Below are 26,092 nucleotides of genomic sequence, written 5' to 3'. Positions count from 1 at the left end.
TGTAGTTGTTTTGTAACTTTTGGATGTTTCGTGAACATTTTAAAAATTGTTAAAAAAAAATAGGTTTTAGCATATACAATGAAATATGTTTTTTTGACAACCTAAATGTATCGATGAAAATTAACAGATTTGACTTTTGTGTGCTTTCGGCAAAAGATAATGAATTTGTGGTAAGCGGCTCAAAAAATGTAAAAATGCATGAAAAATAACTTCGCCATATTGACAATGGTCAAGGCATAGTTGCCATTCTAGAATATTTTTACCCCTACCGTCAGAAATTAGTGAAGTTTTAAGCAAAAAGTACGACAATTAGGGCAAAAAAGTCTTTTAGACCTTAAGGTCGTGGCAATGGCGCTGGTCCAGAATCCCACCACAACGAACATTGTTTGGGTTAGGGTGTCGGTTAGAGTTTGGGTGAGCTAGTTTAAATATTATTGATTATTATTATTGCTTAACCTCCGAAACCCTAACCCAATCAATGTTTGTTGTGGTAGGATTCTAGACCAGCGCGATTGGATTGTATGATCTACATTGTTGATCGAGAATAGTATTTCAGTAGTTTCATAAGTTTACAATTTTTGCTAATTGAAAAATAATTAATGTGGTATGAAATCAAAATTATAATATCTGGTCATGTTCAGTAAAGTGATTTTAGAAACAGAAAACATTAGATCTAAAATCTTAGGCCTAAAGCAAGACCACATTGGACCATCGTACTTACAATCATACATACCTAAATTTATAAAAGATATTGTTAGCTATGAGTTTCGCTACCCATTACAAATGCCCGTAGTCCGCTCGAAAACCCAAATGATGCATAATTTGTTTGTTTGCAAGTCAATTCGACTCTGGAATAGTCTCCCGGCGAAATTGCTGGCTGTATCTTCAGTTTCAATATTTCAAAAAAATATTAAACGTCATTTTTTCTATAAATTGACCAATACACACACCTTTACGGAAAGAATCCTAAAATTACTGCTATTCTTGGTATGTTGAGATTAGGCCACAGTCCACTGAATATGTACATTTTGATGTAAATTCTTTCTAGTGTCCATTATTGAGTCACTACGTGTTGTTCCTTAAAACCGTTTGTTACTCGTTATCATGGTGTTGGGACAAAAGGTTTTCTTCAGTCTGCCACCTGATTGTCGAAAGACTGCCACCTGATTGTCGTTAAATCAATAAAAAAAAAAAAAAAGCAAGACCCTGTATGCAACTTCATACAGCATTATGCTTTAAATGTTGATATTTTGTTTAAATGTATTGGATATTTTCAAAAACCTTTTTAGAATTATTTTTTTAGTTTTCAGTTTAAAAAATCGAAATGTTAATGTTCCTGGCTGTTCGCTGTCTGAGCTAATATCCCGTGTTGGTTTAACAACGTCGTATTTTTAACTAACACAAATTCTCTCAAGTGTTTAGTATTGCAGGCGACATAAGGTATGCTTGTAATTAATTTAACCCGGTCCTAATAGTGGAATTATGAATTTACCAAAATCAATTTAATACCACATATGTCTTGGTTAGTTTACAACTAAATTTAACTATTCTACTGGTTCTAAATAGTTTTTCCCTATTTTAGAGAATGACCATCAGTATTTTACATAAAGTCTTCCCTACCACTATTTTATCACATCAATATTCATTAACATCAAACAGAAAATGGGTTTTCCTACCTTAAAAATATTGGCACGTCCCCTTTTTCGAATTCAGGATATGCCCCCCTATACACAATTCACTTTTCTGACCCAAGACACTTACTTTTACCAATGATTTTAGGTAGGTTTTATGTTAACCCTAAAGATGCGAAGGCAACTTTGTTATAAATACAAATTATTGTTTTACTATTTATATAATTTTTAGTAATATAGTGTGTTGTTTAGGCTATTTATGAATAACTATGGACATTCCGGACTTGGGAACATATGGTGATACTGAACAAAGTAAGCATGAAAAGAAAGCATTTAAAAAAGATCAAAAAAGCAACATTCAATATGGAAATCCTGTTTACGACTTATCAATGGAGATAGAAAACTTTAATTTTAAGAAGCAAGGTCAACCATTCACCGATAACAGGTGTTCTGAAATAACTTCTGATTATCCTGCCTATAAAAATATCGAGCCAGGGATTTCAGTAAAACAACCACCCACATTAAATCTTCAAAGTTCTAATCAATCTGGTTTTGAAGAAAAGTGCAATGTCGAAGAAATAAATGATGATTATGAATTTGAAGCAAATGAAGGTAACTTTTACGTGATAAAATTGTAAATACAAATTTGTACAACCATATGGCTTGCTTATAGTTAGCAAGATCACAAGAATTCTTTTTTTAACAAATTATTTACCGACTTATAAAATGGTTTAAAAGTCCGTTTTAGAGTGTTTGTGGTATTAGGGCAGCACTATGACTCAAACTCACAGAAAAATAATTCTTTATTACATTTTCCAACACGCTTGTAATAAGTAAATAACCTACTTGCCAGTTTCAAGGATTGATCAATCGTTCCTAATATCGTTTATTTAGTCGTCTTGTTTGCTTGTAAGCATGTGGATTTCCAATGAAAAGAACATAATTGGTGTTAAGCACGCAGTATGCATTCCATTTTTCCATTCATGCATGTAAATAAACATGCTGATTTGTCAGTTAAGAACTGTATTGCACCTAAATAGTAAGACTAGGGATGCTCAAAGTAGAATATCGAATCCTTGGATTCGAATCCAGATGAGATTCGAATCCAATTCTGCCGTTTATTTCGGGTAATTGGAACCGATATAATTTAATGTTTTACCGCCGATTGTTGCGCCTAATTGCATAAACGCGTGTGGTAAGTTGGCCTGTCGCCGTGTAACCTCGTAGTGCAGTGTCAGCATTTTTTCGGGCCACCAATTACAGCGTCTCGCGATAACGTTCGTCTAATAATTAAGTGTCAATCGAGCGTTATTGAGCGAGCGGCTAACGTGTAATGTCTGGTGTGGAGTTCGCAATTTCCCTAAATGCGTTAAGTTGCAAAAGTAACATTACGTTGTAAAACGTGCTGGCCGTCCACAAAATGCGCTATGGGGTTACTTAAGGTCAACTTTAGGCCAATATTCATGGAAGTTAAGCAGTTATGCACAACGTAATTGTCAAGAATTCGTTATGTCAATAATAACTTTGTATTCTTTGCAGTACATCATTTGACTGCATAACAGATCATGTTAGTCAAAAAAGAAGCAATATAACTTAACAATGCTTTCAAAATTAGGGCCGAATTGCTTAAGACTTCTGTGTGCAGTGGTGCATTTGCTCACTTTTGGCAAAAGTATAAGTTTTGGACACAACCTGGACAGTTGACATATTACAATTTACAGAACGGCTTCAGATGACAGTTGTTAAGAATGTTAAACATATGAGTTTTTTTATTTTAATGTACACATGTTAGAAAATTGTTTGGGTGATTTATTGCTGTAATTGTGGGCCCTGTAGGGTAGATTAAGATTAATCCCTTCCCCAAACAAAATCGAGGATAAATAATTTAATAAAAATATACTAGGATTCACTATTCTGGATTCGTTATTCTAGATTCAAAACCTATTATTCTAGAATACCTTGGGATTCTACTTTGAACATCCCTAAGTAAGACCGTTTAAATTATTGAAAAACAATTTGGTAGGATGGAAATTAAAAATTGTTTTATACAGGTTCATAAGTTAGCGCCATTTTTTTCAGGGCTTAGTTTTGAATTTTTTTAACCTCTTTTGAAATATGTTTAGTTTTTTAAATTTTGCCATAACATACATAACAGGATTTTCTCTCCAAATAATAAAAATAAACAGATTTATAGTGCTAATTTTTGATTTTAATAAATCTAACATCTGCTACCTTGTCCTTTAAACTATATTGTTTATGTCATTCGGATGTCATATGTGGGACGTCGGTCTCACAAGTTTCCCTGAATTTAATTTTTCTTTACCTTTATGTTTTATATAAGACCAATTTAGCATGGTTTTAAACAGCTTATTCGCTTTAATTAACCTATTTAAAACATGTAAAGTATTTAAAACATGTTGCTAATGCCTTAAAGACGTTGTGGAGACTCTTTTTGAAGTGGCACTTATTTCGTAACAGCAATAAAACCTTAAATTGCAATTAATCTGAGTTTTAACTAGGGATGTTCAAAGTAGAATCCCAAGGTATTCTAGAATAATAGGTTTCGAATCTAGAATAACGAATCCAGAATAGCGAATCCTAGTATATTTTTATTAAATTATTTAACCTTCATTTTGTTTGGGGAAGGGATTAATCTTAATCTACCCCACAGGGTCCACAATCACAGCAATAAATCGCCCAAACAATTTTCCAACATACGTATATGATAATAAAAAAATCTCCCATATGTTTAACATTCTTAACAAGTGTCATTTGAAGCAGTTCTGTAAACTGTAATATGTTAACTGTCGAGGTTGTTGTCAAAACTTATATTTTTGCCAATAGTGAGTACAATGAAACACTGTCCACAGAACTCTTTAGCAATTCGGTCCTGTTTTTTAAAGCATTGTTGGGTCTTGGTGCTTTTTTGACTAACATGATCTGTTATGCAGTCAAATAATGTACTGCAAAGAATACAAAGTTATTGTTGACATAACGAATTCTTGACAATTACGTTGTGCATAACTGCATAACTTCGCTGAATATTGGCCTAAAGTTGACCTTAAGTAACCCTATAGCGCATTTTGTGGACGGTCAGCACGTTTTACAACGTAATATTACTTTTGCAACTTAACGCATTGCGAACTCCACACCAGACATTACACGTTAGTCGCTCTCCCAATAACGCTTGATTGGCATCTAATTATTAGACGAATGTTATCGCGAGGCGCGGTAATTAGTCGCCCGAAAAAACGCTGACACTGCACTACATCGTTACATTTACAGCAAGCGCCATAAATTGGTCGCCGCAACAATGGGCCAATTTACCACACGCATATCTACAATTAGGCGCAACAATCGGCGGTAAAACATTAAATTATATCGGTTCCAATTACCCGAAATAAACGGCAGAATTGGATTCGAATCCCATCTGGATTCGAATCCAAGGATTCAATATTCTACTTTGAACATCCCTAGTTTTAACCCCTTTACCTAGATTTACTGGCCAAGCCTCAGAAGAACAATTGGGAATAAATATAACCTTTATGCTGTATGAATTCATTCTTCAGATCATTGTGATATTTTTCATCATAGAGGGAACAGCAAATTCAGCCTAGGGAAAACTGCAAATGTTTATTATTCCCCAATCCCCCCCAAATAATTTCGTTTTTAATTTTCAGAAAGTGTGTACGAAAGCATTGGCCAATCTGACCTAAACCAGGTTTTTTTAAGGTATGCTTCATAAAAAGAATTTTAATAGCTATATTTGCAAAACAAGTTAACCTTCTGTACCAATTGAATAAATTTACCAGAATGATTAGGTTTCAATTTTGTAAAAGTGTTGTGCTAGTAGAATGTTTTATTAATGTTGAGAAAAATCGTCTCTAGCTTGCTATTCAAAAAACTTTTTAAAATGTTATTTGCAGCCAAATTGCTACCAAAATTTTCAAGTCACAATTATATGATAGCCCATCGAAATATTTCTCCGTAAAATGTCACCACTTTATTGTATCACCAACTGTTTTTTGTTTTAAAGTCCATACATACTAGCAATAAAGTTCTTTTTTAGTTGATACATTATGCTGTTTAATAATCCCAAGCTATATTTTTTCAGTGCTCCACCTACTCCACCTCCTGTTGAATCTCTCAAAGAAATTAGAGAGAAACGGTACAAAAGGCAGCAATTGGTCATTAATGAACTTTTGTCAACTGAACAAGATTTTTTAAGAGATACAGAGATAATCATTAAAGATATTATGCAACCGCTGATAAGTGAAGAGGTATGCTTCTAAGTTTCTCAAATACTTGAACTGTAGCACAACTCTGTTAAAAAAAATGTTGGTCAAGGTAAACATTAATTTATATACCTGTCTAATTCTGAATGTTGCCCATAGTGGGGCGGGGAAATAATGTGCATTGGTATGCATACAATAGGTAGGAGTGGGATTTATGGAACAGATGTTTCATTAAGCGTCGAACTTCAAAATTCCAGGGTGCTTGTTTTCAATCAGTAATAATTCCAGGATGCTTGTTTCAATCAGTACAAAATGGTTATTAATCACCAAAATGTTAACAGCTCTTGAAAATCGATTTTGTGATTGCGCATATTATCATTGAAACACTGTGCCTCTTTGTAGCATTTATTACTTTGAAGTGGAAAAACTAGAAAATTAAACACAAGAGCTAAATTAGTAATGGCTGGGAAAATAATGTAAAGCCATTTCATTTTCAAATACAATATATCAAATATGTTCCATTTGGATCAGAAATATCAAAAGAAATTGCACAGAAATAGCTATGCTAGATAAGAGAATTAACAGATTTATGTAGAGTAAACAGCATTGTGGCCCTTACGGTTAAACAAGATTTTTCAATAGCTTAGTATCTTAATGTTGCACTGAATCAGTTAAAATCACCTTAACCTTTGCAAAACAAATGTCGAACTTAACTCCTGATAGGTCACAGCAGAATGGCCTAGCAATGCTAGGTAAAGGTGTCAGGCACTTTATAAAAAACAGGCTGAAGTATACGCTTATGTATATGGGGCTACATCAGGGATCTCAAACTCACAAAAGCCCATTTTTGAGTGGCACTGTCTTTAAGTCTGGTAACTTTAAGATCTGCTGGCAGTTTTGTGTTTCATTGTATCATTTTGGGCACTACATTAAAAAGAATTAGGGATTTTTCTTAAGTAGCTTACCAACTAATTTAGACACTTTTTGTTCTTTTGTAGCTCGAATAACTTAACTTACAAAGTGTAAAAGTAAAAAATGGTTACTTAAGGTATGAATTACCATGACATTTATTATCATTAAATATTTAATAAATTTGTGATTTTACCTAAAACTAAACTTGCATGCCCCTAGTGGTGCATACCAGCATGGTTCCCGCTAAGCGCATATTTTTTGCGCATTTGCGCAAAGAAGCCCACATTATCACTATTTTGCAAAGATTATTACATATAAACCTTATTTACTCCATTTTTGCTACACAAAAGTTTCGAAAAAGTGCCCAAATTAGTTTTATTTGAGCTACATACGGACAGAAAAGTGCCCAAATTAGTTTTATCCGAGCTACGTACGGACAAAAAAGTGCCCAAATTAGTTTAATCGACCTATGTACGGAACAAAAGTGCCCAAATTAGTTTTATTTTAGGTACCTACGACCAAAAAAGTGCCCATATTGGTATTTTTTGAGCTACGTACAGAAAAAAAGTGCTCCAATTAGTTTTATTTGAGCTATATACGGAACAAAAAGTGCCCTAATTAGTTTTATTTGACCTACATACAACCAAAAAAGGACCTAAATTAGTTTTGTTAAAGCTACGTACGACCAAAAAAGTGCCTAATTATATGGGCCGAAAATTTATTTTCGGGACATATCTTGTTTTTGCCGTTATTATATTGGCCGAAAATTTATTTTCGGGACATATCTTGTTTTTGCCGTTATTCTTTTTTGGTTTCCTATGGTTTCCTATGGTTTGTTTCAGACCGACTTTTGTCCGAAGCTTTATAGAAAAAGTAGACATCGTAGAACCTTCAAATTTTCAGACATTGCGTAGAGTGGTATGTAGGTGCTTTGTAAAAGTTTATGAGGCTGCACTCCCAGGGGCCTTTGCTTGGGGGGTAAAAACCTGAAATATTGCGTTTTAGCACTTTGTAGCTAACGACAGCCATCTAGCAGCAGAAAAACTTTTATACAGAATTCGTTCATATTCGCTTGCTTTGTCCAGCTCGCGTCGCGACGAGGCGGCTGCTGGCATCCCTGCTGCGCCCTATTGTCCCGCGCGTGCAACATTTGTGTTGGAAGTGGCTTGCCTAGTAAAACTATGCACATGCGACTTGCCTTTCATAAAGAGGCCTCTCTAAGTAAAAAACCTAGTGCTCTTACAACACAAAATATTTTACCACCGCAAATTTAAATGCGAATCCTACAGGCAGTGTACACATCTCTGTTAGCACATGTTGTAATTGTTGCACCATTCAAACATATCAACACCAGGTCTAAGCAAATATAATTATACAAGGGCCGCAACAACAAAAAGCTTAAGTTTAACGCATTCTTAACGACGACGTTACAAAGCTACGTCATAACATGGCGTCATAAATAAATAAATCTTGCGTTTATTGGATTTAAATTGGCAAAACTTTCAATATAAAACGTGGCTTATTAGGCACATAAACGTGTTTGCATATTGCTCAAAACTACAGATTTAAACTCTGTTTCAACAGTGATTGCTCAGACCAAGGCATGGTAAAAATTTACACAGTAAAAGTTGGAAAAAGTATAGCAAACCATAGACGTTAAATCATTTAGAGAAAATGAAAATATTGACTTTTTAAACATGCTAGCTGACCAAAATGTAATAACATGGCCGTAAGCATTATCTACGTAAATTTTTATTGATCAAATGTATGTTTCGATCATTTGCCAAAATCTACGCCATATTTGAACCCCCTTCGCTTCAAAGCCATAAGTTATTATATTATTATACACAACTTATAATTGTGTGTAGATATGTTGGATTGGAGTAACATACAGAACAGGTGCAAATAGCAAATATTCTCCAAATACGATGTTTCCAATATTCTCCAAATCGTATTTCATCGTATTGTCGCGGTAATACACAAAGAGGTAAGGCCGTGAATAAAGTTTCACCCACCGTAGAATTAACGGAGGGAAGCATTTCGAGTAGGGATGTTCAAGGCAGAATATCGGCGACACATTTATAATGCTTGCTTTAAATGCGGCGTCAGCATTTTTTGGGGCGACCAATTACTTCGCGATAAGCTTCGCCTAATAATTAAGTGTCAATAGGGTGTATTTACCGCCGCAAGTTTAAATGCGAAATCTTAAGGCAGTCTACGCCTCTCTGTTAGCACCTGTTGTGCATCTTGCTCCAACCAGCATACCAACATCAGGCCTAAACTTATCTAGCAAAACTTTCGATTTAATAGTTTGCGTATTAGGCACGTAATAGTGTTTTTCATATTGTTTGAAACGACAGATTTAAAGCCTGTTTTAACAGTGATTGCTCGGACCAAGCTATGGTAAAAAATTACCTAGTGAAAGTTTGCAAAAGTATAGCAAACCATAGGCGTTAAACCATTTTTAGTCTTTAAGAGAATGATAATATTTGATTTTCAAACACGTAAGCTGGTCAAAATTTAATAAAATAGCCATATGCATTATCTAAGTAAATTCTATTTATCAAATATATGTTTCGATCATTCCCCAAATTCTACGCCATATTTGAACCACTTTCGCATCAAAGGCATATTTTAAGTGGGGAAGTTTTCGGCCCATATCTGTTTTTGCTTGCAGAAACAAGTTAAGGAAAATGAAAAACAAAATATATAATATAAAGTACACAATACAAAATATTAAAAAAAAAATTAAAAAAAAAAAAAATTAAAATAAAGTAAAAATTGAAAATAAACACTAAGCCCTGAAAATATATCCCCTGACAAAATATACAACAACCGCACCCCCGTCTAGTTATATGGGCCGAAAATTTATTTTCGGGACATATCTTGTTTTTGCCGCTATTCTTTTTTGGTTTCCTATGGTATGTTTCAGACCGATTTTTGTCCGAAGCTTTATAGAAAAAGTAGACATCGTAGAACCTTCAAATTTTCAGACATGGCGTAGAGTGGTATGTAGGTGCTTTGTAGAAGTTTATGAGGCTGCACCCTCAGGGGCCTTTGCTTGGGGGGTAAAAACCTGAAGTATTGCGTTTTAGCTCTTTCTAGCTAACGACTGCCATCTAGCAGCAGAAAAACTTTCATACAGAATTCGTTCACATTCGCTTGCTTTGTCCAGCTTGTGAAGTGACGAAGCGACTCACCGCCTGCTGTGCTTTATTGTCCCGCGCGTGAGACTTTCATTGTGCGAAGTGGCACGTCCTGAACTGGGCTCGTGCGACTTGCATTTTAAAACGAGGCTTCTCTTTAGTAAAATTACTTAATGCTGTTAAGAAACAACTTATTTTACCGCCGCAAATTTAAATGCGAAATCTGGTGGCAACTCTAATCCAACATATCAACACCAGGCCTACACAACTAAAAATTGTGTGTTGATATGTTGGATTGGAGTAACATACTATACAGGTGCAAATAGCAAATATTCTCCAAATACGATTTTTCCAATATTCTCCAAATCGTATTTCATCGTATTGTCGCGGTAATACACAAAGAGGTAAGGCCGTGAATAAAGTTTCACCCAGCGTACAATTAACGGAGGGAAGCATTGCGAGTAGAGATGTTCAAAGCGGAATGTCGGCGACTCATTTATAATGCTTGCTTTCAATGCGGCGTTAGTTTTTTTTCGGGCGACTAATTACTTCGCGATAAGCTTCGCCTAATAATTAAGTGTCAATAGGGTGTATTTACCGCCGCAAGTTTAAATGCGAAATCTTAAGGCAGTCTACGCCTCTCTGTTAGCACCTGTCGTGCATCTTGCTCCAACCAGCATACTGCCAACATCAGGCCTAAACATCTAGCAAAACTTTCGATTTAATATTTTGCGTATTGAGAACATAGTAGTGTTTTTCATATTGTTTAAAACTACAGATTTAAAGCCTGTTTTAACAGTGATTGCTCGGCCCAAGCCATGGTAAAAAATTACTGAGTAAAAGTTAGCTTAAACCATTTTTAGTCTTTAAGAGAATAACAATATTTGCTTTTCAAACACGTAAGCTGGTCAAAATTTAATAAAATGGCCATACGCAATATCTACGTAAATTCTATTTATCAAATATATGTTTTGATCATTCTCCAAATTCTACGCCATATTTCAACCCCTTTCGTATCAAAGGCATAAGTTAAGTGGAGAAGTTTTCGGCCCATATCTGTTTTTGCTTGCAGAAACAAGTTAAGGAAAATAGAAAACATAATATATAACATAAAGTACACAATACAAAATATTAAAAAAAAAAAATAAATAAAATTAAATTAAAAAAATAAAATAAAGTAAAAATTGAAAATAAACACTAAGCCCTGAAAATATACCCCCTGAAAAAATATACAACAACCGCACCCCCGTCTAGTTATATGGGCTGAAAATTTATTTTCGGGACATATCTTGTTTTTGCCGTTATTCTTTTTTGGTTTCCTATGGTTTCCTATGGTTTGTTTCAGACCGACTTTTGTCCGAAGCTTTATAGAAAAAGTAGACATCGTAGAACCTTCAAATTTTCAGACATGGCGTAGAGTGGTATGTAGGTGCTTTGTAAAAGTTTATGAGGCTGCACTCCCAGGGGCCTTTGCTTGGGGGGTAAAAACCTGAAATATTGCGTTTTAGCACTTTGTAGCTAACGACAGCCATCTAGCAGCAGAAAAACTTTCATACAGAATTCGTTCATATTCGCTTGCTTTGTCCAGCTCGCGTCGCGACGAGGCGGCTGCTGGCATCCCTGCTGCGCCCTATTGTCCCGCGCGTGCAACATTTGTGTTGGAAGTGGCTTGCCTAGTAAAACTATGCACATGCGACTTGCCTTTCATAAAGAGGCCTCTCTAAGTAAAAAAACCTATTGCTCTTACAACACAAAATATTTTACCACCGCAAATTTAAATGCGAATCCTACAGGCAGTGTACACATCTCTGTTAGCACATGTTGTAATTGTTGCACCATTCAAACATATCAACACCAGGTCTAAGCAAATATAATTATACAAGGGCCGCAACAACAAAAAGCTTAAGTTTAACGCATTCTTAACGACGACGTTACAAAGCTACGTCATAACATGGCGTCATAAATAAATAAATCTTGCGTTTATTGGATTTAAATTGGCAAAACTTTCAATATAAAACGTGGCTTATTAGGCACATAAACGTGTTTGCATATTGCTCAAAACTACAGATTTAAACTCTGTTTCAACAGTGATTGCTCAGACCAAGGCATGGTAAAAATTTACACAGTAAAAGTTGGAAAAAGTATAGCAAACCATAGACGTTAAATCATTTAGAGAGAATGAAAATATTGACTTTTTAAACATGCTAGCTGACCAAAATGTAATAACATGGCCGTAAGCATTATCTACGTAAATTTTTATTGATCAAATGTATGTTTCGATCATTTGCCAAAATCTACGCCATATTTGAACCCCCTTCGCTTCAAAGCCATAATTTATTATATTATTATACACAACTTATAATTGTGTGTAGATATGTTGGATTGGAGTAACATACAGAACAGGTGCAAATAGCAAATATTCTCCAAATACGATGTTTCCAATATTCTCCAAATCGTATTTCATCGTATTGTCGCGGTAATACACAAAGAGGTAAGGCCGTGAATAAAGTTTCACCCAGCGTACAATTAACGGAGGGAAGCATTGCGAGTAGAGATGTTCAAAGCAGAATATCGGCGACACATTTATAATGCTTGCTTTAAATGCAGCGTCAGCATTTTTTCGGGCGACCAATTACTTTGCGATAAGCTTCGCCTAATAATCAAGTGTCCGCTGCAAATTTAAATGCGAAATCTTAAGGCAGTGTACGCCTCTCTGTTAGCACCTGTTGTGCATGTTGCTCCAACCAACCTACCAACATCAGGCCTAAACAACTAGCAAAACTTTCGATTTAATAGTTTGCGTATTGAGAACATAATAGTGTGTTTCATATTGTTTAAAACTACAGATTTAAAGTCTGTTTTAACAGTGATTGCTCGGACCAAGCCATGGTAAAAATTTACCGAGTAAAAGTTTGCAAAAGTATAGCAAACCATAGGCGATAAACCATTTTAAGTCTTTGGGAGATTGATAATATTTGTTTTTCAAACACGTAAGCTGGCCAAAATGTAATAAAATGGCCATACACACTATCTACGTAAATTCTATTTATCAAATATATGTTTCGATCATTTCCCAAAATCTACGCCATATTTGAATCCCTTTCGCATCAAAGGCTTAAGTGGGGAATTTTTCGGCCCATATCTGTTTTTGCTTGCAGAAACAAGTTAAGGAAAATGAAAAACAAAATATATAATATAAAATACACAATACAAAATATTAAAAAATAAAAAGTATTAAATAAAAAAAAAATGAAAATAAAAATAAAACATAAAAAATGAAAAATTAAAACAAAAATCAAAAAAAACTAAATAAAAAAAATAAATAATAAAAATAAAAACATTAAAAAATAAAAATATTGAAAAATAAAAATAAATATTTAAGTCAATCAAAAATATTAAAAAAAAAATTGAAAAAAAAAAAAAATTAAAAATTAAAAAAAAATAACACTAAACCTTGAAAGTATACCCCCTGACAAAATAAACAACAACCGCACCCCCGTCTAGTTCTTTTTTGGTTTCCTATGGTTTGTTTCAGACCGAGTTTTGTCCGAAGCTTTATAAAAAAAGTAGACATCGTAGAACCTTCAAATTTTCAGACATGGCGTAGAGTGGTATGTAGGTGCTTTGTAAAAGTTTATGAGGCTGCACTCCCAGGGGCCTTTGCTTGGGGGGTAAAAACCTGAAATATTGCGTTTTAGCACTTTGTAGCTAACGACAGCCATCTAGCAGCAGAAAAACTTTCATACAGAATTCGTTCATATTCGCTTGCTTTGTCCAGCTCGCGTCGCGACGAGGCGGCTGCTGGCATCCCTGCTGCGCCCTGTTGTCCCGCGCGTGCAACATTTGTGTTGGAAGTGGCTTGCCTAGCAAAACTATGCACATGCGACTTGCCTTTCATAAAGAGGCCTCTCTAAGTAAAAAAACCTATTGCTCTTACAACACAAAATATTTTACCACCGCAAATTTAAATGCGAATCCTACAGGCAGTGTACACATCTCTGTTAGCACATGTTGTAATTGTTGCACCATTCAAACATATCAACACCAGGTCTAAGCAAATATAATTATACAAGGGCCGCAACAACAAAAAGCTTAAGTTTAACGCATTCTTAACGACGACGTTACAAAGCTACGTCATAACATGGCGTCATAAATAAATAAATCTTGCGTTTATTGGATTTAAATTGGCAAAACTTTCAATATAAAACGTGGCTTATTAGGCACATAAACGTGTTTGCATATTGCTCAAAACTACAGATTTAAACTCTGTTTCAACAGTGATTGCTCAGACCAAGGCATGGTAAAAATTTACACAGTAAAAGTTGGAAAAAGTATAGCAAACCATAGACGTTAAATCATTTAGAGAGAATGAAAATATTGACTTTTTAAACATGCTAGCTGACCAAAATGTAATAACATGGCCGTAAGCATTATCTACGTAAATTTTTATTGATCAAATGTATGTTTCGATCATTTGCCAAAATCTACACCATATTTGAACTCCCTTCGCTTCAAAGCCATAAGTTATTATATTATTATACACAACTTATAATTGTGTGTAGATATGTTGGATTGGAGTAACATACAGAACAGGTGCAAATAGCAAATATTCTCCAAATACGATGTTTCCAATATTCTCCAAATCGTATTGTCGCGGTAATACACAAAGAGGTAAGGCCGTGAATAAAGTTTTACCCACCGTACAATTAACGGAGGGAAGCATTTCGAGTAGGGATGTTCAAGGCAGAATATCGGCGACACATTTATAATGCTTGCTTTAAATGCGGCGTCAGCATTTTTTGGGGCGACCAATTACTTCGCGATAAGCTTCGCCTAATAATTAAGTGTCAATAGGATGTATTTACCACCGCAAGTTTAAATGCGAAATCTTAAGGCAGTCTACGCCTCTCTGTTAGCACCTGTTGTGCATCTTGCTCCAACCAGCAGACCAACATCAGGCCTAAACTTATCTAGCAAAACTTTCGATTTAATAGTTTGCAGATTAGGCACGTAATAGTGTTTTTCATATTGATGAAAGACACACACAAACATGTGTTTAATAACATCTGTGATCTAGCCCCTCGGAAGTTGCTTTATGACCAACGATTACGGCTTCCGTATCAATAGTACACCGAAAAGCCATCGCAGACTTGCCGAATCTGTCGATCTATGATGCAAGCAGAGCAAGCCAAAAAAACAACTGGCCTGCAGTGAGGTTCGAACTCACGACCTCCGGTCAAGCCGGGACCGTCGCTCTACCAACTGAGCTATGCAGGCTCAGAGAGGAGCGAGTCGAGAAACAACCATGCGCCAATACTTGCACATTTTGTTAGTACAAGCAACTTGATTGATACGGACTGATGATCCCCCAGTGTGAAGTTGCTTGTACTAACAAAATGTGCAAGTATTGGCGCATGGTTGTTTCTCGACTCGCTCCTCTCTGAGCCTGCATAGCTCAGTTGGTAGAGCGACGGTCCCGGCTTGACCGGAGGTCGTGAGTTCGAACCTCACTGCAGGCCAGTTGTTTTTCTGGCTTGCTCTGCTTGCATCATAGATCGACAGATTCGGCGAGTCTGCGATGGCTTTTCGGTGTAGTGTTTTTCATATTGTTTGAAACGACAGATTTAAAGCCTGTTTTAACAGTGATTGCTCGGACCAAGCTATGGTAAAAAATTACCTAGTGAAAGTTTGCAAAAGTATAGCAAACCATAGGCGTTAAACCATTTTTAGTCTTTAAGAGAATGATAATATTTGATTTTCAAACACGTAAGCTGGTCAAAATTTAGTAAAATAGCCATATGCATTATCTAAGTAAATTCTATTTATCAAATATATGTTTCGATCATTCCCCAAATTCTACGCCATATTTGAACCACTTTCGCATCAAAGGCATATTTTAAGTGTGGAAGTTTTCGGCCCATATCTGTTTTTGCTTGCAGAAACAAGTTAAGGAAAATGAAAAACAAAATATATAATATAAAGTACACAATACAAAATATTAAAAAAAAAATTAAAATAAAGTAAAAATTGAAAATAAACACTAAGCCCTGAAACTATATCCCCTGACAAAATATACAACAACCGCACCCCCGTCTAGTTAGTTTTTTTTTAGCTACGTACTACCAAAAAAGTGCCCAAATTAGTTTTATCCGAGCTAAGCACGGACAACAAAGTGCCCAAATTTATTTTATTTGAGCTATGTACGGACAAAAAAGTGCCCAAATTACTTTTATCCAAACTACGTAGGGACAAAAAAGTGCCCAAATCAGTTTTATTTAAGCTACGTACGACCTAATAAGTGCCCAAATTGTTTTTTTTTGAGCTGCATACGGAACAAAAAGTGCTCCAATTAGTTTTATTTGAGCTACATACAGAACAGAAAGTGCCCCAATTGGTTAAATATTTAAGCTACATACAACCAAAAAAGTGCCTAAATTAGTTTTGTTTTAGCTATGACGACAAAAAAAGTGCCCAAATTACTTTTATTCGAACTATGCACAGACAAAAATGTGCCCAAATTTATTTTATTTGAGCTACGTACGGACAAAAAAATGCCCAAATTAGTTTTATTTGAGCTACGTACGGACAAAAAAGTGCCCCAATTAGTTTTATTTGAGCTACGTACGGAACAAAAAGTGCCCAAATCAATTTTATTGTAGCTACGTACGACCAAAAAAGTGCCAGTTCTGCTATGAATATTTTGTGCAATAATTTTTATGGTTACATGTCACGCCCGGTGTGATTTCTGCCTATATTCGGTGTCTTATGCTCTACTTTGAAATTACACACATGTGTAGTTTCAGCCGATCTGTCAAAAATTAGTGCAGTTTTATGCAAAAAGGTCTACGACATTTAGGACATCCAAAGGCAGGAGAGTCTGACTTTTAGACCTTGAGGTAACGGCAATTTGCACTAATTGGATCTTAAGGTAAACTTCCGGCAGATATAAATAAAAAATATTGGCTGAAAACTCACAAAAAACTATGAGATAAATTTAATAATGCTTGACCCACCTGAACCCAACGATAACCAGTTCCCTTACTCAAATAATTTGCGTAAATTTAATAAATATTTAAACGCTGGGAAAAAGCCCAAACTCTGGTAGGCATAAGATAAATTTTCTCTTTTGCCTTTCGTTATTTGTCGGGTTGGCTGATCAACAAGTGTGTGTTCGACAATTAATACCAATCAATCAAGCGGTCTCTGTAATTCATCGGGCCCGCCTTTCGACAAACTATACACGAGTCCATTTTAAATACTTTTTGACTATTTTAACTACGTAAGTGCGAAAGATTTTCTTTTTACGTCCAGTGTTTACGTTTTGATGCTGTTTATTGAACTAGATTAGCGCTTCTCTACCGTTGCGCCGTGAAAAGCTGCCTAGTGCATCACGGACAAACAAAAATCGTATTCAAAAATATTGGAAAAAAAGGTCTTCCGTGTATCCAATTTGGGCACTTTGCGCACTTATTTTCGCAAAAATTTTGGGTCACCTGCGCACTTGGTAAAAAATTAGCGGGAACACTGCATACCAGTCATACAAAGGTTAAGAACCACTGATTTAATTGGAGTCACTTTTGTATTTTATTTACAGCTAATATTGTTTTTAAGATGGTAAGGTGTTTTTACTTGTTTTGTTTTTAAAAGCTTCCAGTGGATATTCAAGTCGATGTGTTGTTCGGCAATCTAGAAGATATTTGCAAGTTTTCTAAAAAATTTTTGTGTTGTCTGAAACAATCTCCAGACCCTTATGGAAACCAAAAAAACAATGTAAAAATAGACTCAATTTTGCTAGTTCCCACAATCAATTAAATGGCTGCAGTAATCTCTTTTTTTTAGACCAAAGACAAACCTTTAAATATTGGCAAAATATTTATTGATCACATTCCTGAAATGAAAGAGTTGTATACTATTTACTGTCGTAACCACGATGATGCAATTACAATGCTAGAAAAAGTTGAAGATGATTCAAACTTTCAAGGAATTTTGGAAGATTGCCTTTGCAATGTTAAGTATGTTATGATCATTCAAATTTTGAATACCTCTGATGTCTGTATATATCGAGTGGCCACGGGCAATATTGGCAAAAACTAAAGCACCTCAAAATAAACAGGGGCAGATTCAGAGCATGTGGATTGAGGGCAAGGGCAGACAAACATTTGGAGATACATCACAAAGTTTTTTAAAGCTAATACAGATTAAAATCATAGATGTTAAGAACACTGATACATATGCTGCATAATATATCAGTAAATCACTAATTCACATCAAATTTATTCTGTGCATGATTAAAAAAAATATTTTGTTTCCACTTGCAGATCAAAGATCAATGTTTTCGACCTGGGATCATTTTTAATTAAACCAGTTCAAAGAATTTTAAAATACCCCTTGTTGCTACAACAGCTTCTTAAACAAACTGATGTTTCTGATTTTGGTTCTGACAGCACTTGCCATTCAGACCTTGTTCAATCGCTTAAAATGATGCAAGAAGTTGCTAATTCAATCAATGAAGAAAAAAGACGCAAAGACTTAGGTTATTAAAATACTAATTAGATAGACAAACCTAATTTGTAGGGTATATCAAGTCTTATTTTGTTTCTAGTCAGAAAATATCGCAAAGGATCTCAAGGAACATTATCAGGAAAAATTTCAAAACTTTCATTACATTCAGTGATGAAAAAATCTGCACGAATTTCCTTACGATTAGGTCATGTAACTGGCCTTGGAACAGCAGAAACTAATGATGAAAATTTTAAATACTTTGAAAAAAGGTCAGTAAACCATTAATACCTTTTGAATATCTCATTTTATTTTAACATGGTGTTAAATATATATCAAGGCAACTTGCATGACTCCAAAATAAAGTAGGATCCGCTTAAAATTCATTAAATCTTTATCTTTTATCCATTTTCTACATTATCCTTTGTTTTTCTTTAATTACAACTATTAGCAGCGCAATTTACTAAGTTTCATGTATGGGACTCTGCTAAATTTCAACCATGTCTTTGGCCACATGAAATACTAAACGAAGATTGTTTTTCCCGGGTGTTATCATGCCACAATTAGCGCAACATATGCACCAAGCTGTGTTCTGAAACTCCAATCATGTCTAGTGCCGCATATCAACAGCCGACCTACATTATACAGCCACCAGTTTTAACCGAGGGTTGTGAATGAATGGGTGCATGCTCTGTGATTTACTTACATTGGTCTGTACGAAGGGGCACCAGGCCATGTCCTGTCCTAAAAAAATTATATATCCATATATATATATATTAACTTTTAATATGTGCAAGTAAAACAAATTGTGCGAAATTCTAGTATTTTTGACCATTTTACCTAAGGTGCTGTACCACACGAATTTTCTGCCTTTGTTAAATTATATGCGATTAACCTGAGATTCACTTCCATATTTGGAAATAAGTTTGCCGAAGAAGACCGAATGTTTCGAACATTAGTTGTTTTAGGACGTCACAATGTGGCATAACCCATGATGTCATCTTTTTAAATTTAAAACTCAAAAATGAATTAAATGCTGGATCCACCCCATTTTTGTAAATTAAATTTAATAGGTGTGGACGGTACTGAAATATTTGGCTGTGGCCCACTGAAATATTTAAAGTGGTAATGTAAACAGTTAAGAAATGACCAATAAAAAATAAATGTCCTATTAAAATAAATGGCCCATTGCAAATCTTGAGTGTCTTTCTTATGATGTTATTCAGTAAAAGTGATTTAAAAAAAAACATGTGTTTTATAAAATTTATGAAGCCTGTTTAATGAGATAGATGTGGTTGATGATGTTTACGTCATTCATTCATGGCTTTATACATGACAATGCAGGACAAAGAACATCCTCAACAGTTTTCAAATAGGATCATCAGTTTAACTTAATGATTGCCAATCTTGAGAATATTGCCTTGCACAAATATGTAGTTCAAGTGGGCAATCAACAGATAGTACAGCTAGTTTACAAATGTTTGGGTACATCTCACTTCCTTTAAATTATAAATCACTTAAATTGTCTAATAAAAGTTCCAGTTGCAAGCTTTTGTCTAAATTGCAAAACATAACCGAAAAAAGGCACAGCAAACATTTTTAATTCATTTGTTTAAATCAGAAATACACAACAATCTCAAGCAAAAAAAAAAGTTTGAGCTGAACCCAATGCTATAAACTAGGCCTGTGTTAGTGATTGCAATTCGGGGCCAAATTTGAAAACCCGGGTTCAGTTATGTGACATCAAATAACCGGGTAAACCTTTGCATGTCTATGAAAAAATAGAAATAAACAAGTTTTTTATTTCGCAGCAATCGTATTGTGATGAGTACAGTATAACAAAACCATAAGCAAATAGTGAGAAGTATTATATAGCATTCAACAGAGCAAAACCTACCTACATCTTATAGTCTTCCTAAAAAAACTTTTCATGTTTTTATAACCAGGGTTTTGGGTTGTAAAAAAAACAGCAACAAAACCCAGGTTTCGAGTTCAGGTCAACCCAGGTTGCTTTTTACCACTTGCTTCTATTTGTCTGTAAACATACAAATATTGCATTTTTTTCTGTAAAGCTACATGTTCAAATCATTCAATCCCCCCAAGACAGAAAGCGTTGAAATCTTGAGCAGCCAAAAATTATGGAATGCAGCTGGGTCTCTGAGTAATGACTATTTGCTAAAACATTTGCATTTAAAATTGATTTCCGTTGTGTTACTGAAATATGCTTAATGCACCAAAACAACAGTCTTTTTCCTTTTAGGTTTAAAGACATTGAGCGTGTTGTGAAAGATTTCCGGGACAATTGTGAGACGTTTGTTTTACGCTGCAAAGAATGGCTTCATTCTGAATTTGTGGTTTATGAGAATTTAAGTGATTTGTTCGCTTCATTTAATGTAAAAGCTTTACGTCATATAATTTCTGCATCAAGGAAAATCATTGAGGATCATTACAGAAAATTTGTAAGTCCCGATTTGTACATAGTATGTGTGATACATACCCCAATGCTTTTTTAAAAGGACAACTTTTAATCAAAAGATTGTAGCATATATACTTCAATTACAAAACATGATATTAAACCTAAAGTCTCTGCCTGTGCCTGGATTATTCATATATTTACCTTGTTCTTTCTATAAGGATATTATATTTTCAGTCATGCTATAATTTTCAGTCATGCTACTCAAATCCTTCACTCACTGTATTGTGGTAACTCGTAATAATAACTTTCCCTTCTCTAACCTACTATATATGTGCCACCTAGTCTGCTATATCTGTGTCCTCTAGGCCTCTAGTTACTATATCTGTGAAATAGTTTATTTTACATCGTTAAATGTATATCTGATCACAATTTGGGTGTTGTTGTTTAGTTTTTAGGTGCTATTGTTTAATTTTTTTTTTTTAATTTTTTTGTAACCTGAATTGTATTTTATTTTGGAGAGAAAAAAACATTCTAAAAACAAAAATATTTATTAATAGTATGATGAGCTGCAACTGAAAGTATTGTCACCCCTTTCATCATTGCTTAATCGTTTTGAAGGCCCACATTCTATTATTGGCAAGCGATTTGATAAACTACTTGATTTGGAAAATATTCAAAAAAATGTGGATTCCAAAGAAAAAGTTCAAGTAATATTTTATTAGTTATATACATCTCTAAATTTTGTAATACATCGTAATAATGAAATCTAATTTAATTTGTTATTTGTTTTAATTTTGGCTTTTTTAGAATCCTGGGCATGTAACAATGAAAACAAGAGTGCCAAACAAAACTTTTATAAGAATTTAGAAATAAAAATAACACTTAAAAATGAAATTTTGTTGTGTGTAACTGTATTGACCAGTTTTAATCTTATTGTGGATATTCTATACTGGTCCCCTTTTACTTTGATTATTATATTTTTTTCTGTATTGGATTATTTACAGTTACACAATAAGTTGTTTTGTTTGACTATGGTTTCATTACCAATCAGTTTTACAGGTATGCGAAAATCCGAAAGATATAAAAAAGAACAATGACGTTTTTAGTTGCCAAATATACAAACAATACAGCTACACTAAAAAATATAGAGTATGTTTTTTTTTTGTATATTTTTAGATGGCAAAAAATATTTATGAAGCCCTCAATGTTCAACTTCTTGAAGAGCTCCCGAAACTATCTGACCTCTCCATGACATTGTTTGATCATTGTGCTGCTATTTTTATGCAGTTATATGCGAATTTTCAACAAAACATCCTTAAGGTAGTTGTTATTGTCCTGGTTTGTTATACAAAATCGCATTGCTCTATGTTAAACATAACTATGTAGGATACATTCGCGATCACCGCCTTTTTTACCAAAGGATTGGATGCGGCCAATAAAAAAACCTTAGAGAGCCTGGAAGAAGAATACATGTCTAGTTGTTTACAAGTGAGTGCAAAACAAAGATAAATAAATTTCAGTCGTATTTAGAAGTTCTTTAAGGTGTTTACTTTTGCAGAGAAGTAGTAAAATATCTGGGTATTTAATTGTCCCACCAACATTTGAAGCAGCTGCAACGCCAAATGTATATCATCCACTGTTATCAATGGCTGTAGGAAATGCTACTGCTATAATAACGGATCAAGTAGGTGTAAAAGTTTACCAAACTTTGGTTTTTGTTTAACAACAACGACTGTTTTATAATTATAATGTCATTTCTTTAGTATTAGCGGATTGGTTGTGTTTTGATTAACATAAAAAAATGAATTTTTAACAGAATGTTAAAGGCCAAATTTTGAATAAGATAATGATAGCAACAAGTGTAAAAATGAATCTAAATAGTTCCTCGGTTAATTATTTTTCTTGTCCAGCTATTCAACAGACTTACACAGGCCTAAATAAGATATTTTTATATTCAAGGGTACTTATGTATATATTTACAATTCGTTTTCATGCCTTGCCATGACGAATATTTTATTTTTTAAAAGGATCAACAAATTGCTACCAGAAATAATTATCTCTTGGCCAATTATTTTCCTCCTGATTTGTTTGTTACCAAATATGCTGTGAAAGCTGAAAATTCGTGTGATTTGTCTTGCTTTTCTAATCAATTGCTAGGTGTAGTAAAGAGGCAGGACCCGATGGGTAAATCTGACAAATGGTTGATGGACAATGGAGGTAATTATATTAGTTGGATAGTTTTTACACCCTATATTCGTATTTTAAGTACTGGACCGACCATAGTTTTGTAAAATTTTACCAATGATAGAAGCCTCCTGCCAATAACACAGAAAGTTAAAACTCTCTTATTGTAGACACAAAAGGTTTTGTAGCAACCAGTGTGATTGCATCTTACGATAAGGAACCCAACAAGGTTCAGCTTCGACCTACTGAAGTCCAAATTGGTGCTGAACAACTTTCGCCCAAAGCTTCTTATGTGGACAACTGTCAATCACAATCATCATTGAAAAACTACCATCCAACATCTCCACAACCAATGGTGACAAGTCCTGATGATTCTCAACCAGGTGACATCACAGATGAAGAAGAAGAGATGTTGGATGATGACGAGTATATTGAGTGGAAAGATAATTCACAAGTTAATTATCGCGTTGAGTTTGATTTCGAGGCCCGCTCCTCATTGGAGTTAACAGTAAAAAGAGGCGAAATATTAGAACTTCTGGTACCGAGTGACCTCGAGGGAAATGCTGACTGGTGGCTCATGGCCAATACATCTGGAAAGCAGGGATATGTCCCGTTTAACTACATGGTGAAAGCTGAGTATTTGTGAATTCATTTACCCTAAACATTTTTTGGGGCTCACGTTTCTGACTTTTTGGCTACATTTTAGTGAAAATCCATCAACGCTAAAACACAGTAATGTTAATACATATTGCAGTTTTCGCCCAAAATCTGTAAAGATTTTTTAAAGCCTGAACTTACTAACCAACCTATTTCTATTTCTCGCGGTTATGCAATCTCTTCGCGGTTACATGACGACGTGTAACCTACAACTGTCAATTGTTCGCATAACAAGGGTGGTTTGCAGTACACCAGGCGTCACCTTACCACTGCCTGTCGGGTCAATTAATCCGGCCCGCGGTAGCTAGGCCTTACAGCTTTCTGGCCCTAAATGAGAAAAGTTTAGTGACCCCTAGGCCTACAGTACACCATTGCATGCGATTAATGTAAGGGTTATTGTCCAAAAAAAGGATAGCCACTAATCTCATTGGCACTGACTAATAGTTATATATTTGATGTTGCCGTAATGTTTCTTTCTAACATTTAATATAAGTACTGACTTTTGGGCGTCTTTTTAGGAGTATTTCGCGATTGTAGATCTAAACTGCTAAACATGTGTGACCAATTTACAGTTTCTATGCTAAAATCAATTTACATCAGTCATAGCAATATTTTGTTGATAACGCCTTTATGACGTCATAACTTTCTTAAACGATTTGTCCCATTTAACTTTTGGATACCGCCCTTACTTTTTTTTCATACGAGACCAATCTAGAGTACATATCGACATTTTAAATTTTGTAGCCCATTACAATATGACTGACGTCATTATGACATCTTATACATGATATTTTTTATATTTTTTTTTTTTACTTTTTTTTAGTTTGTGTCACCTTTCTTCATGAATCATGAAAAAAACTTATTTTTTTTTGCATTTGTTCGATTATATTCATTTTATTTACTGGCCTACACACTATTAATCAACATTATATCTTCATGGTGACTTTAATTGTTATTCAACGTTAAACTTCTTCACAAAGGAAAAAGTTAAAGACAAATCACGCGCAACAGCACAATGATATATTAAGCATGTTTGTAGCATGCTGAGAGTCTACATATAATTTGACATTCATGGTGCAACACTGTAACATAGGGCCTACGTAGTAAATGTTCCACGATTCCAAAAATATTATTTTCTTGTAGTCAGACTTTCGTGCTATAAAACACACTGCTCTAAAATCACTGGCTTGAATGTAGAACAAAGTTTCATTCGGTCGTAAATAAAAGCAATTAGCTGAGGTACCCTTTATAGCTCTGCCTCGTGCTAGACGCTTGGGAGTACACTGATCTTCAAGCAATTGCACGATACCTCTTAATCGTATAGCGGGAGCCTATAGTATAGAATAGATTATGGAGTGATGAGAGCAAAGCGAGATGCCTGCCGGTTATTCTTGTATTTTCGTAAATATGTTGAGCACAACACTCTGTTAGTGATCGTTGCGAGTTCGACATCTATGAACGGAAGGCAGTTTATCGTTTGAATTTGCATAATAAGCAAACCCCTTGCTGCTCTGTGTGATGTTGCGAGTACAGCTGGTTGTTAGCAATCACGGCAAATATTTTCTCAACGTAACGATGCCATAATCTTTGCGGGTTGGCAAACGTTGTCAAGGCTTTAGGTACATTTAACTGGTAGGGGTGCCGTACTTTGAGGCTGTGTTCCGCCGAAAGTCGGGATGACGCAATATTTATCGCTTATTCAATCTAAACGCTTCAAAAAGTGGCACGATACAATCCCCTTTTCAGTAGACAGGGGACCGTTATGTTGTCTTTTGAGGTTTTGGTAAAAAACAGAAAAACGATATTCGCTCAAATATTATTGAGCGAACGGCTAATACCGCATGAACGAGAGATTTCGAGGCCATGTCATTATATAACGTTTTTACATTATGGTAATTATCGTTGTTAACACCTTTCCTATAGTTAATGTAATAGAATAAACACGAATTTAATTCCCAACTAGTGATTACAGTCACACACCTGTGTTAGACGATCCCCTTTTGAAAGTAATAAATAGGTTACTATTATAGAACAATACGAGTCATTTTGTTTTTAAGGCGTTCTACTTCCAAGCTACAAGACTAGTTAATTTAAAACAAATAAACCCGAGTGTGTTGCATTTACCACAAAGGCACAAACCCATAAATATATTTAGACCCGGTTTCAGTTTCACGCACGAGTTCGACCATATACGTTTTATGGTTGCTTGTCTCATAAATAAAATCTTAGGCCGGCACCGCTCCCTTAGATAAGATTTTGGGTCGCTGCAAAAAAGGTTAAAAACAATTGACATTATAGTCTTTTATGAATCATGACGCAACAATGATGTTTTAACTATAGATGTAGAATTTTGCTTCGCAAAATATCAAACAGTTAACTCAATATACCGGGTACCCTGGAAAGGATGTAACC

The 26,092-nt window shown here is 34.8% G+C and overlaps 1 protein-coding gene across 1 annotated transcript; it reads left to right on the top strand.

Annotated features, from left to right (window-relative positions):
* Window positions 1-1,869: 1,869 nt before the first annotated feature.
* On the top strand, window positions 1,870-24,935 carry LOC146164350 (dynamin-binding protein-like). Its single transcript, XM_083382416.1, has 14 exons — window positions 1,870-2,243; window positions 5,312-5,363; window positions 5,746-5,911; window positions 17,572-17,694; window positions 17,764-17,936; window positions 18,243-18,457; window positions 18,527-18,695; window positions 20,684-20,882; window positions 21,397-21,546; window positions 22,016-22,159; window positions 22,226-22,327; window positions 22,398-22,523; window positions 22,867-23,056; window positions 23,194-24,935. Exons 1-14 carry the CDS (start codon window positions 1,901-1,903, stop codon window positions 23,667-23,669), a joined length of 2,628 nt encoding a protein of 875 aa, XP_083238542.1. The 5' UTR covers window positions 1,870-1,900; the 3' UTR covers window positions 23,670-24,935.
* Window positions 24,936-26,092: the final 1,157 nt, after the last annotated feature.

The sequence above is a fragment of the Ascidiella aspersa genome, chromosome 2 (genome assembly GCF_963924565.1).
Source record: "Ascidiella aspersa chromosome 2, kaAscAspe10.2, whole genome shotgun sequence".
Taxonomy (NCBI): domain Eukaryota; kingdom Metazoa; phylum Chordata; class Ascidiacea; order Phlebobranchia; family Ascidiidae; genus Ascidiella; species Ascidiella aspersa.
The sequence above is the reverse complement of the archived record's forward strand: the minus strand, read 5'-3'. Positions and strand labels throughout refer to the sequence as shown.

What these genes read in the sequence shown, in the direction of transcription:
- LOC146164350 (XM_083382416.1), top strand. Translation starts at nt 1,901, where the DNA reads ATGGACATTCCGGACTTGGGAACATATGGTGATACTGAACAAAGTAAG. An exon ending in GATTGCCTTTGCAATGTTAA is followed by an intron (nt 17,937 to 18,242) that starts GTATGTTATGAT and finishes TTCCACTTGCAG; the next exon opens with ATCAAAGATCAATGTTTTCG. An exon ending in TTCAACAAAACATCCTTAAG is followed by an intron (nt 22,160 to 22,225) that starts GTAGTTGTTATT and finishes ATAACTATGTAG; the next exon opens with GATACATTCGCGATCACCGC.